This window comes from Mytilus edulis, chromosome 9 (assembly GCF_963676685.1).
Source record: "Mytilus edulis chromosome 9, xbMytEdul2.2, whole genome shotgun sequence".
Classification (NCBI taxonomy): Eukaryota; Metazoa; Mollusca; class Bivalvia; order Mytilida; family Mytilidae; genus Mytilus; species Mytilus edulis.
In genome coordinates this window covers 56,493,489-56,506,778 of record NC_092352.1, presented here as the reverse complement: position 1 = coordinate 56,506,778, position 13,290 = coordinate 56,493,489, and the positions used below count along the sequence as shown (strand labels likewise).

General features: G+C 32.7%; 1 protein-coding gene across 1 annotated transcript; it reads right to left on the bottom strand.

Annotated features, from left to right (window-relative positions):
• Window positions 1-537: 537 nt before the first annotated feature.
• LOC139489807 (uncharacterized) lies at window positions 538-7,859 on the bottom strand. The gene is made up of 3 exons (XM_071276654.1): window positions 7,504-7,859; window positions 3,118-3,844; window positions 538-2,093 (listed from the first exon to the last, which is right to left on the bottom strand). The coding sequence occupies exons 1-3, from the start codon at window positions 7,547-7,549 to the stop codon at window positions 1,991-1,993; spliced, it is 876 nt and encodes a 291-aa protein (XP_071132755.1). The 5' UTR covers window positions 7,550-7,859; the 3' UTR covers window positions 538-1,990.
• Between the last annotated feature and the right edge of the window lie 5,431 nt (window positions 7,860-13,290).

Sequence of the window (13,290 nt, the reverse complement as noted above, 5' to 3'; positions counted from 1 at the left end):
TAATTGGTGGTCTGACACATATAGAAAGCCACAGTAAACCCCTTGTTATTATTTTCCCCCATTAAAATATATATTAGAAAGAAAAAAATGTCGGCATTAGAATTCTGACAGAATTCGGATGTTTGACAAAATCAGTCGTGGTTAGGCTTTCTTTAAATAATAATAATCTTCAGTAAACTATTGTAATGCAGTTATTTTTCAAAACCTTATATTCGTCAGTATAAGATTCACCTAAACTATCATTTGACATTACTCAACTAGTTTTACTAATAATAACATAAGCAAACATTTGTGTAATCTATTCTATAAGAATCATTGAATTCACATTCCCAAATGTTCTTTACGAGAAAGTATACTACATTGAATTAAAATTATAAGAACAATGATCTTATTCTAACCTCGGAACAGTATATCTAATATATATATATATATGTTCCTGTTCTAACGTATGCACTTCTGAAAAGACTGCTGTATCCATTGTAGAACATAGGTCTCAAACGAATATAATCAGTTTGACTTTTCTATTTTATTTAAGACTTTATTGGTAAAAGAAAGATTACTCTGGTATTAAAAAGTCATCACTGTTATTTTTTCTTAATTTAAGATCTCACTGTTCAAATGTTGAGGGGATCAGCAGATAATAATTTTAATTCGTCATTTTTTTTTCATTGTAAATTTATAGAAGATTCGCGAGATAAGTGCAAAATAATTAATGAGATTTATTTTTTACAATTCATGATTGTATTTACTAATATGAATCCATCTGACGAACGAATTCAAAGAGCGAACAATAAACAAGTATTGTTTGACTATGCATACATATATATATATCAACTTGAGCAATGTTTTTGTAAATGTTATACACGAGCAAGTATGAACATAATATTATACACTACCGAAACTTTTAAAGTCTTGACTTCTCACAATCACTACAGTGGCAACTTTCTCATGATCCAAATGAAGATAATATAAAGCGCTGAGTATATGCACTTACTAAATAGATGAGTTAGTATTATAGCATTATTTGCAACTATGTTTCATGGAGACGGCTTGTCCATTACCAAAATTACTAAGTTGCCTATGTTTTGAAAATTGAGCTGACTTTTCCAAATGGTCTAATGTCGGCTGTTGTGGCAATCTACACCAAAATTGAGATTTCATAATCCATGATAAATTATATAACTCCAATCTATGAATAACTTTTCAAAATCATGCATGCAGTTTCAATGCACGACAAAGGTAAGCAATATGCACTAAACTACAATTTCTACGATGGCAACCATCTTTTAACTTCACTGCACTGCAGGTGGGCTCTAACTTCAAAAAGAACATTTGCACAAGATAACACCTCAATCGGTTTTGTGGTTTTTGAAAAGACTTTTCATCCATTTGGTTCTCCATCACTGCTCATAGTAACACTTGCACTTAAGTAACGACTAGCAAAGAAGGATGAAGACTATATACGAAGCTAACGTGAGCATACCCAAATTGCACCTATTTGACATTCTTCATTAACCTACGTTTATCTAAGAAACATACAAACGTGACATTCTGTGTTTATATATTTTGTAGATGTTTCTTTTCTATAATTTGAATCCATACTGGATTATAGTAAAAATATATTTAAAGCGACCTCCAAACGACCAACGATCGTGTAACGATGAATCCTAAAGTGTCCTCATGCTAAACTTAAAATCCATAGTCGGATGCAACATTTGTGCAAATTGGGTATATACTAGGTGAGATCTATATATACTACGATATACTATGACGGTTTGTTTTAGATGAGGCTAATATTTATCAAAGAAGTCTCTAGCCCTCATTGTTAGTGGGCCTATATATACTGTTTCAATCTGATATTGACAACTAAAGTCAATAAGATTGAATTGATTATTCTAGTTTATAAACTAAAAGCGGACGGGATACACTGTCTCAGAAATTATCACGGAATAATTTCACAAAGCACTACTTTTGGATTAATGGTAGTTGATTACATCATACTTATGTTGGTCCTCTCTTCGTCGTCGTCGGTAAATCTTTTATATTCAGCACGTGTAGCAGGAGCAAGTCCGAATCGTCCGCATTTTTTTCTTCTGAAAAGAGGTAGATAGAACTCAATACATGGAACGAAAATTATGGGTACTCGGTCATAAAACTTAACTCAGTATTTCGGGGTACAAAATGTGTGCTTGAAACTCAAAACCCAATATTTAGATTGGTTAATTTCTGAGTTTGAGGATTTTAGTCGTACAGGAAACTTGTATGACTGCAAGGACAGGTTCACCAATATCCGAACATCAAGCCTTGAAAGTAGTTTCATAAAGTTTTTTTCAAAGGTATAATTGTCAGAGGATTTAATTTTCCCGAGACACCTAGAAAAGGACTTTTTGCAATGTAGCAAGAAAGGAATTGTCCTTTATGTTTACAACGATATGAAAATATAATATCCAATAAAATTATCAGATCGAAACAAGACAAGAACACAAACCATTATACGTTGTCTCATTGGCACTCATACCACATCTTCTTAAATCTATACCGTGACATAAGTAGTGATAAATATAACATGCCTAGGATGTACGCTATATCATGTATACATATTGTGGTGAGTCTATGAGCTGTACGGTAGTATGCTTTTGAAATTTATACTGTGAATATTTCCGAATAATTTTGTCACTGTGTCTTACTACATATGTTGTTTTATGGACATCTATTTGTGATATTACTTTAATTCATTGATTTCTGCCAACGAATAGTACCGTATTCTATATTTCACAAGGGCTTCATTGTGTGCTCCCGCGTGTTTTTATTATAACTTCATCCTCACTGTTTTCTTGAGTTCATGAAAAATTAGACTTGACGACTATACTAAATTATTAAGACTAACAATTTCAACACACTGGCACAGTAAGGCAAACTATAGACGACTATGCAGGGTTAAAAACCAACTAACCAAAGCTCGAAACCAAAGAATTGTTCATATATTTCACAGCGGATCTTTTTCGAAAACGACATTTATATGGGTAAACTAATGTCTACTTCAGACAATCTCGTGTAATTATGCAAGAGGTTACTTGTACTTTAACAAATTAACAACAATTGATATTGTTGACTTACCTTTTAACGCAGACAAATCCAACTGCAGCGAATAAAACTGCCAATACTACCAACACTACAATAACGGTTGGTCCTGGACTCTTTGATTTTGTTTTTTGATTTTTATGTTTGCATTTGCCAGTGACTGTACAATTTACTACCACGCTTTGGGTGACTGCACTAGCTGTTGAAGACGACACTAACTCCGATGTCATCGACACTGTTTCCGACGAACTTGTGGCTACTATTTCAGATGACATCACATATTTCGATATCGATGATACATTCATTGACTCTGACATCGCTGACGCAGCAATTGAATTCGATATCGCTGATATCGTCGATACTGTTGCAGATTTTGATTTTGACGATATATTTGCTGTACTAAGTTTTATTGAGGAGGAACCTGTAATGTTTGTGCTTAGTGATGACAAGCTACTATCGATATCAATCGACAAAGAGGTAAATAAAACTGTATATGAAGGCAAAAGAGACAAAGATGTGGGTGAGGGTAAAGAAGAATTGGCTGTGTCTAAAACAGATGTTGGTATTATATTCGCCGTTTCGGTATTTGACGGTTGAATTTGCATTGATGTTACACCAGTGTTAAAAGAGTGGCTTTCATTTGAAGAAGAATTAACATCGATTGGAACTGTTGCTTTCGACGGTGTTGGGTTCGGTGTTGGATTCGGTGTTGGTGGTTTCTGTGTCCCTGTTGTTGTTGTCCCATCATGAACACAATATGTTTCTGAAATAGAAAATGATAGCAATCAAAATCAGAAGGCACCAAAATCGCCTTACTATTAAAAGGCTAGTATAATTCTTTCAATTAAGTAAAGATCCAAACCTTTAAAAAAATTTGAAAATCTGTCAAATAAGAAATGTATGATAATTCGTTATTTTGATAAGTAGCATTGAGTACATCACATTTTATATGAATAATGCGTTAAAGGTTTGTACAAAGTGAGTGTGTAGATTTTTTTTAGTTCTTTTTTATTAATGTTGTTTCATTGACTTAGAACCCTAATTCCCCCTTTCTTATAAAATAAGACGATGTGGTATGATTGCCATGATCAATAAGAGACCAACTTACACATAAATTAACGACTATAGGTCACTGTACGTCCTTCAACTATGAGTCAAGTCTATACTGGTCATAAAATTCTGCTCGGTTCAGACTAAAGTAGAATTTTTTTTTTAACATCAAATAGTTACTGTAATCCGTTTGAATTGTTTTACAGTCATTTTGGCGCCTTTTATGTCTGACTATGCGGTATGAGTTTTTGTCAACGTTGATTTGTTTTGTTCACGCGTAGTTGTCAATAAAATGGAATTAGATGCGACTGTAATACAAGTGAGAGGTTTAGCTAGCTATACAACCAGGTTCATTCCACCATTTTCTACATTAGAAAATGTCTGTACCAAGTCAGGAATGTGACAGTTGTTTTACATTCGTTTAATGTGCTTGAGCTTTTGTTTTTGCCATTTGATTACGGACTTTCCTTTTTTACTTTTTCCTCGGAGTTCAGTATTTTTGTGATTTTACTTTTTTTTTTACATTGCCGTACTGTTATCCATGATAGTTGGTAACTCCTAAGTCGTCGGTCTCTGGTGGACAGTTGTCTCGTTGGCAATTATACCACATCTTCTTATTTGTATATGTATAAATCCCAGTCAGTGGTTGCATATATCCGTTCATTCGTCCACGACAGATGTTTCTCTTACATATAATAATCCGCATATTAGACACTTCATGTCTGCTCAGATTCATGGTATTGTTTCGTTGCTGTCTCGTTGAAATATTACACACATTTCAATGTGCTTTTGTTCATTTATGAATACATGTAGTTAAATTCTATTACTGTATCGTCGTCTGTGGAATGTATTTCTGTTTGGAATCTCAAAACATAAATGAAGTTGTTTCTAGATTTATAAACATGGTTGACACATGTGTATCAAGGAAACATTTGTTAATTGACAATGTTAATCCATTTCCTTAACACAATTAAATTTCAATATATTTGTTTCTGTTTTATCCTTCATAACTAATACACGGAAAATTGACTGTGAAACAGAAATTAGGGTCTGTTTAAAAAAGAGGGGGGTCCTTAATTTTTGTATTCTTTATTTTATATGGGATTTTTTTTTAACTTTAAAATTAACGCTTATAGAAAATGATTGTAACAGTAAATTTTCAAGTAGTTTAATGATTTCTTTTTTTCTGCACCTCGTTCATTTCTGAAATCCGTTTTGTATAACCTAATTCTTTTATTTTCACAGTAATTCTTTATACCTTTGTACCCTATTATTCCTACTCTATTCTTTATATATTGTGCCCACTTTTCTCTGTTAATTTTTTTCGTGTCATTCATTTCTATTCTGTAAACACCGTTCAATCGGACCACCTAACCCCCAGTAATACCAAACCCCCAGTAATACAACTACGTTATACGAAATCAACATCACATGTTTACCCTTGAAGAAATGAATATTCAAAAATTAAAAATAGATGTTACGTCAACAAATAAGGTTGCATTTGATTTTATATTTGCCGAACAATATACTATGTATATGCATGATGCCATCTGACGGAAAGGGAAAACAATTTTTGAGTCGAAAAGGGTGAATAGAGGGGGCTCGATGTAAGCAACAAGGAATTGAAACTTAACATATACTTTAGACATTAAAATAAACAAGAGGCTCTCAAGAGCCTGAATCGCTCACCTGGTAAACAATGCCTTCGGCCATGTTTTTTTTGACGAAATAGAAAATAAAACACAAACTTTATTTTATACACCCTACTGATCATTCAAATGAAGTTTGGTTGAATTTGGTTGAGTAGTTTTAGAGGAGAAAATTTTTTAAAGTTAGCAAATATGATGAACAAATTGTGAAAAATTGTCATTAAAGGACAATAACCCCTTAAGGGGTCAATTGACGATTTCAGTCGACTTATTTTTAGGTCTTACTTTGCTGAACATTTTTGCTGTTTACAGTTTATCTCTACCTATAATAATATTCATGATAATAACCAAAAACAGCAAAATTTCCTTAAAATTTCCAATTCAGGGGCAGCAACCCAACAACGGGTTGTCCGATTCATCTGAAAATTTCAGGGCTGATAGATCTTGACCTAATGAACATGTTTACCCCCTGTCAGATTTGCTTTAAATGCTTTAGTTTTTGAGATATAAGCCAAAAACTGCATTTGACCCCTATGTTCTATTTTAAGTAACGGCGGCCATTTTGGTTGGTTGGCCAGGTCACCGGACACAATTTTCAAGCTAGATACCACAATGATGGTTGTGGCCAAGTTTAGTTCAATTTGGCCCAGTAGTTTCAGAGAAAATTTTGTAACAGATAACTAAGATTTATGAAAAATGGTTAAAAATTGACTATAAAGGGCAATAACTCCTAAAGGGGTCAACTGACGATTTCAGTCATGTTGACTTATTTTTAGGTCTTACTTTGCTGAACATTTGTGCTGTTTACAGTTTATCTCTACCTATAATAATATTCATGATAATAACCAAAAACGGCAAAATTTCCTTAAAATTTCCAATTCAGGGGCAGCAACCCAACAACGGGTTGTCCGATTCATCTGAAAATTTCAGGGCTGATAGATCTTGACCTGATAATTAATTTTACCCCCTGTCAGATTTGCTCTAAATGCTTCAGTTTTTGAGTTATAAGCCAAAAACGGCATTTGACCCCTATGTTCTATTTTTAGCAATGGCGACCATGTTTGTTGATAGATCAAAACTTCGGATACAATTTATAAACTAGATACCCTAAGGAACATTCAGTTAAAGTTTGGAAGTATTTGGCCTAGTAGTTTCAGAGGAGAAGATTCTTGAAATAGTTTACGACGACAGACGACGACAGACGACGGACGACGACGGACGCCAAGTGATGGCATAAGCTAAAAATGACATAGATATCGAAGGCCTGTCTATGACTTTGAGACGAAAAACAGAAATAAAAGCCTGCTCCTCAAGTTTTTGCTTTACATTAGTAATTTAGTGTAATGGATGGATACCCCACACCCTTTCTTTTCTATTAGCATAGGTGATTGTAGATTTTTTGTTGTCGTCTTAGAGCAGTTAACCGTATAACTTTATGAGCTTTTATTACGAATTGAAACCTACTGACTTTATCATCCACATGACTTTGAATAATTTTTATAACTGATAAAATTTGGCATTGAGATAGCATGTGACTATATATTTTTATATGTATACATTTACCTATATATGGCAATGTTGATAATAACCTACTAAATAAAAAAAATCAATAAATAGTTTTGTAGTTTAATACGAACAAATGTGTATCGCCTTGTCGTCTTTAAATATCATCATTATATAAGGAAACTGTTTTAAGTTATCTATAATGATAAACAATACATACCTGTCAAAAGATTAAATAGGTGTAGAGATAAAATAAACAACTTCATTTCATTGCTGGAAATAAAATTTCAAATATATCCTTCCTGGTAAATTTTCAAAAAACTGATATCAAAATTCTTCCGGTAATTCAGTTCTAAGCTCGAGCCTCATATCTTGGTCTACACTAAATGATCGATTTACGCAGGTAAAATTGGTCTACACGTTGAAATGTTTTTTAACATCCTTGTGGCGTTGTGGCGGTCCTATTCAATAATTACCATCCTTACGCAAGATTGTGCAACAAAGTTGAAACTATATAACAATTACAGAAATGATATATGATCCGGTTTTATTTAGATTTGATCCGGTTTATACCCCAAGCAAAACTATGTCTCGTTATTTATATAAACGGGTATATATCATTTATGTAAATATTTTCTCATTCAAAAGTAATGCCAATAAAACACCTACAGGTTATTCCCTATTGAATATATATTTGCAGGTGAAATAGATAAAAAATTTAAGGGGACAAAAAATAGAATGAATGAATGAATGAAAAAAAAAATAAACCACGTGGACAGTTTTTTTTAAGAGAAAACCCGGATCAATCTGTTTAATATTTACAATATTGTTTACACGTAGCCTGAGGATAATTTCGATACATTAAAGTTTAAATTATAGGAGTGCGAATTGAAGTACAGTGTCGTTTGTGACAATACTGATATTTTAAATCCAGAGTTAGCTTTTTACGAAAACCGAGACTTGTTGAAATTAGATAATAAACTAATTTCCAACGGCGAAAACAAAAGTAAACTAATTTGGAAGGATTTTTAAAACGATACGTTTTGTCATGCACAACAACATTTAAATCGGTCGTTTAAGGTCAAGGAACAGTAAACGGGCTTTGTCTGAGATTTTGCTAAAATTTTGCATACAACCTTGCCTCGATTAAAGACTTATATAGTCCGTTTGACTTCTATAAATCTTCAGAAAATAATTCTTAAAGAATCATTTCTACAAATAAATATTTTTTCTTCTCCATGTATGTTAATTTATGATATAAACGAACTCAGACTATGAATTTCATAATTTTGAACCAATAATAAAAAAAGTTAGCCTTTACTTCTATTTTTTTTATATAAAATACTCAATGGAGTATAAAGTATGAGTAGTGTAAAAACAGAGCAATATCAAAATGTTAAATCCATTGAAAGCAGCGTCGAAAATATTGACACCTTTACAATGAGTCCACCCATTACTATGCAACGTCGAATGGATGAAACTGTTACAGTAAAATATCTCATTTCAACAATTCGGTTCAGAACTGAAAAATTACGAATCCGCACTAACTAGTTCATGGCTCATTATAACAGCGCCGACGCTCAGCATTAAACCGTTCACGTTAATTTTAAGATACCCCATTTATGTGACAACAATAACCGCATTCACCATGCTGATTGTCGTTTTTGTCAAACATTGAAAGAACGGCTCAATCAATATGTGACGCCGTATACATGATAGAGTTACCAATTTCAATTTTAAAAAAATAACAACAAAGAGAAAGAAACAGGTTTACTTCTGTAGTGGTGATGTATCAAAAATCAGATAGTATTTGATAAATTATCTCTGTAATAATGATCCTATTGGTGTAGTAAGACTGTTTATGTTGTATAGTAGTAAACATGGTAAATGATATAAATTTTTACCGGAATGAATGACTGAAGATTAATTTGAATTAAAGAACGAACAAGTCTTACTAGTAATTCAAACCAACAATATAAGTTTTTTTTTCTGTGATGTTAAAATGAGTTACATTTTATTTATAAATGTACTTGTAGATAAAGAGAAAAGTAAACTTTGGCCATATTGTATGCGCAAGTAAATATCACGCTATTAAATATGAGGTTTTGCATTTCTTTATTCTTATATTTTCTAGACCATTATTTCGTTTATTCTTTGTATTTCAGCACAATGTAAATGTATTGATCGTAAAATAAAGGGGGGTCCAACTATATGTCCCGATTCAAAACCATTGATCGCCAAAAATAGGGGGGGTCCAACTATATGTCCCGATTCAAAACCATTGATCGTAATTTATCCTGCGTTTTTTTTATGCTTCCTTGTTTTGATCAACAGGACGTTCTAATGACTACACAATCAGTTTCTCAAAATAAATCGTGTGCACATTTGTATAAAAGCACATATTTTTTTTCCTGTTCTGTGGCTGATCCAATGGGGGGAGGGGGATTGGAACCCCCTTTTTTGTCGATCAATGGTTTTGAATCGGGACATATAGTTGGACCCCCCTTTTTTTGGCGATCAATGGTTTTGAATCGAGACATATAGTTGGACCCCCCTTTATTTTACGATCAATACATTTACATGGGGACATATATTGGACACCCTTTATCTTTATCCTGTGTTGGGAACCCCGGACCCCTTTTAAAAATGGCTGAATCAGTTCCCGTCCATCCTCTGACAGGTTTAAGTTTGGGATTCAGGTAGTTTACCAAGAATTGGTTGTCACATCCATTCGAAAGTTAAGGTACATTTAGGATATCTTTGATGCGAACTTTTTTTAAATATTCTAAATGTACCCGAAAAAGGTTTTTGACTCAGATTCTGAGATTCAATAAATTAGGAAGTCTTATAGAATGAGGTGGGGCCCTCTCTCTTATTGGCACTACATATGTTTTCGTGGGCCAATCCTTTCCATGCCGTATTAACGTTTTATTTCTTCTTTTTGTTCGTATATAGTTTATATAACCAGAAATATTGTTGCCAGATATAAAATGGTGATGTATCTACTACATAGTAAAAAAACATTAAAACAATATATATCAATATTGATTAGTTAACGTGTCTAAAGGATTTGCCGTCATGGGTCCTCTTTTCCAAAAAAAAAATGTTTGTTAATTGTGTTTTTCGAGCGTTATGTGTACACACTTAAAATTGAGTGGATTATCTTTGTTTAACACAGTTCCAATAGATCCCGACAAATGGTAAACACACCAAAGTACAACAACCTTTAGTCTGAAAGGACATGATTTATTTATTAGTATATAATTAAATTCGAACAAGCTTTCTATAAATGCGGAGTACTTCTTTTTGGTGTCATCTGTCAATATTGTTTTTTTTTTAAGTAAGTTGTTTTTTTACTTTTAATTGCAAGTAATTTTTAAAGTGTGTTCTTACGTTATGTAAATATTACTTCCATGTTCATACCAAGATTAAACAATAAATCACGAACACTAGACGCCCAGTTCTTTTTACCATTGTTTGCATCTTCTAATAAAAGTTGATAAACATCATAAACAATAGGTGGCTTATTTATAATAATATAAAGCCAATATTTCAAAATAATTTGTTTTCTTGAGACATACATAGGCAAATGACCTAGTTCACCACATAAAAAACTTAAAGGAACATTTTTACCTAGTTTTAAAACAAATCTACAGAAACGGTTGTGTATTTGCTCTATATCATTTGCACGGTGAAAACCCCATATTTCAGATGCATAGTTCAATACGGAACCAACCATACTATCAAACAGTACTGTAGACATTCTTGACATGTTTTTAAGAGTTCAGAAGTGACGAAAGCGCTCTTGATCCCTGTTGAGATAATCTTTTTTGGGTATGTAAGAATTTTCCATTATAATGAAGTAGCATACCCAAATACACGTAAGAGTCCACTATCTGTAGTTCTTTACCTTCATACATGAAACTGAAGTTACATGTAGCTGGCTGCCATCCATTTCTAAAAACAACAAATTTGGTTTTGTCTGTATTTACCTCAATGTTCCATTTCTTACAACTTGATAGATTGATAGATTATCTAGTAATTTTTGTAACATTTCGGGAGACTTACTAAACAATACAGTGTCATCAGCGAAAAGAATTAAGTATATTAGAAAACCGTTGAGTTGTACAACGTCATCACTAGCATTTACGGACATATCTTCTATAATATCATTGATGAAGGACAAAAATAATAAGGGAGACAATGTGTCCCCTTAGTTTCACACCAAGTAAATTGTTAATTGCGTCCGAAAGTAAACCACCAGATCTAACTCGTAGCCGGAAAGACGAATACATAGATTTGATCATATTAACGAATTTGCTACTGACACCATTTTGTAGAAGTTTATAAAATAAGATCCGTCTGCTGAGTTTATCAAATGCTTTACGGAAATCCACAAAGGTACAAAACAGTTTCATTTTATGTTGCAGGACATGTGTAATAATTCCATGGATAACAAAAATTGCATCTATAGTTGAACGGCCTGGTCGGAATCCAAATTGGTTATCAATTAATTTTTCCTCGTCTTCTGACCACGCCAGTAAGCGACTTGTTAATATAGACGTAAATAGTTTAGATAAAAAGACACTTACTAATATAATAGGTCTATAGTTGTTTGGGTCCGTTAAATCATCACTTTTCGGAACTGCAATAACAAGACCTTCTGTCCAGAATTCAGGAAAAATCCCATTTTCAAATACATTATTAAATAGTGTTTTTAAGATCGGCGCAAAAAATAGTGGACCTGCTGAGAACATTTCACCTATAATTTTGTCGTTACCCGCACTTTTTCCGGATTTCAATTTGTGTATTGCTTTAATAACTTCTTCATCAGTAATTTCAGAATCTAAAAAGTCAACGTGGGATTCACTTATTTGTATAAAATTTAGTAAGTCTAATACTTCGTTGCAGATATCTGGCCACGGTGGGCTGTCCCCAAGAATAGTTTCAAAATGGTTAAACAGTACATCATTGTCTACTACACAGCGTGATTTAGTCTTAGGTTTTATGGTTGACCAAAATTGCTTAGGGTCCGTTTTGGCAGTTGCACATAATTCAATTCCTTTCCGACGCTTAAACCTTGCCATGGCTTGTCGTTTCGCTTTGTTAAATGAATTTCTGGATGAAATATATGTTAATATCTGTCGGATGACGCAGAAAAGTGTTCCGAAATTTATGAAAGTTCTCTGGTTCATGTCTATCATAAACTGTTTTATTATTAATTAGGCCTTACATTTTCTCGTTTGGATTGTTTTGTTTGTAATCATGTTCAATAAAAATATTGCATTGTTAAGAAAATTCTTTGACCCTTAAAGGGACACTAATTAGCTGTAAAATTCATGTTTCCCTAATTGACTCAAATTCTCAAATTTGATTTATAACATACTAAAACGTCTATCCAAATTATCGTGTAAAGTGTAAAATTAATCATTTACAAGGTATGTTCACGATATTATGTATCATTGTTTCGTGTGTATTTTAGTCTAGACGCTTTCTATAGTGACTATCGAGTTGACATTTTAAGAATACCGACGATGATAAGCGATATAAACATTTACATATATATATATACAGGTAGCGAACTCGTGCAATTAGATTTTTTTAGGTCTGTTTTTTTGTTTGGATATCGATCGAGTCAGTCAATCAAATGCTTAAAAAAAAACCTTTATTTCACTTTCAATACTGAAATCAGTCTTTTTCTTTAATAACTGAACACGCATAATTCATGCGTAATTCATTTCTAACTAAGGAGTTGAATTGAAGGTCACACGAATGCGGATTAAATGAGGCCGAATTATTCACTTGCAAGTGACGGAACAATTCATCATCGATGTTTCTTAATTACCTTATTTAATATTTGACCGATGCAAAATTTAACCATATACTGGCTGCTCGAGACGAATTACTATTACACTATTTTATTTTCATCAAGGATTTACATAGTATCCTTGGTTTCTATAATGATTAGTAATAAAAATATCATATTTTTATTTTAAATAGTGGTCTT

What these genes read in the sequence shown, in the direction of transcription:
- LOC139489807 (XM_071276654.1), bottom strand. Translation starts at nt 7,549, where the DNA reads ATGAAGTTGTTTATTTTATCTCTACACCTATTTAATCTTTTGACAG. An exon ending in CCTATTTAATCTTTTGACAG is followed by an intron (nt 3,845 to 7,503) that starts GTATGTATTGTT and finishes TTTCTATTTCAG; the next exon opens with AAACATATTGTGTTCATGAT. An exon ending in GGATTTGTCTGCGTTAAAAG is followed by an intron (nt 2,094 to 3,117) that starts GTAAGTCAACAA and finishes ACCTCTTTTCAG; the next exon opens with AAGAAAAAAATGCGGACGAT.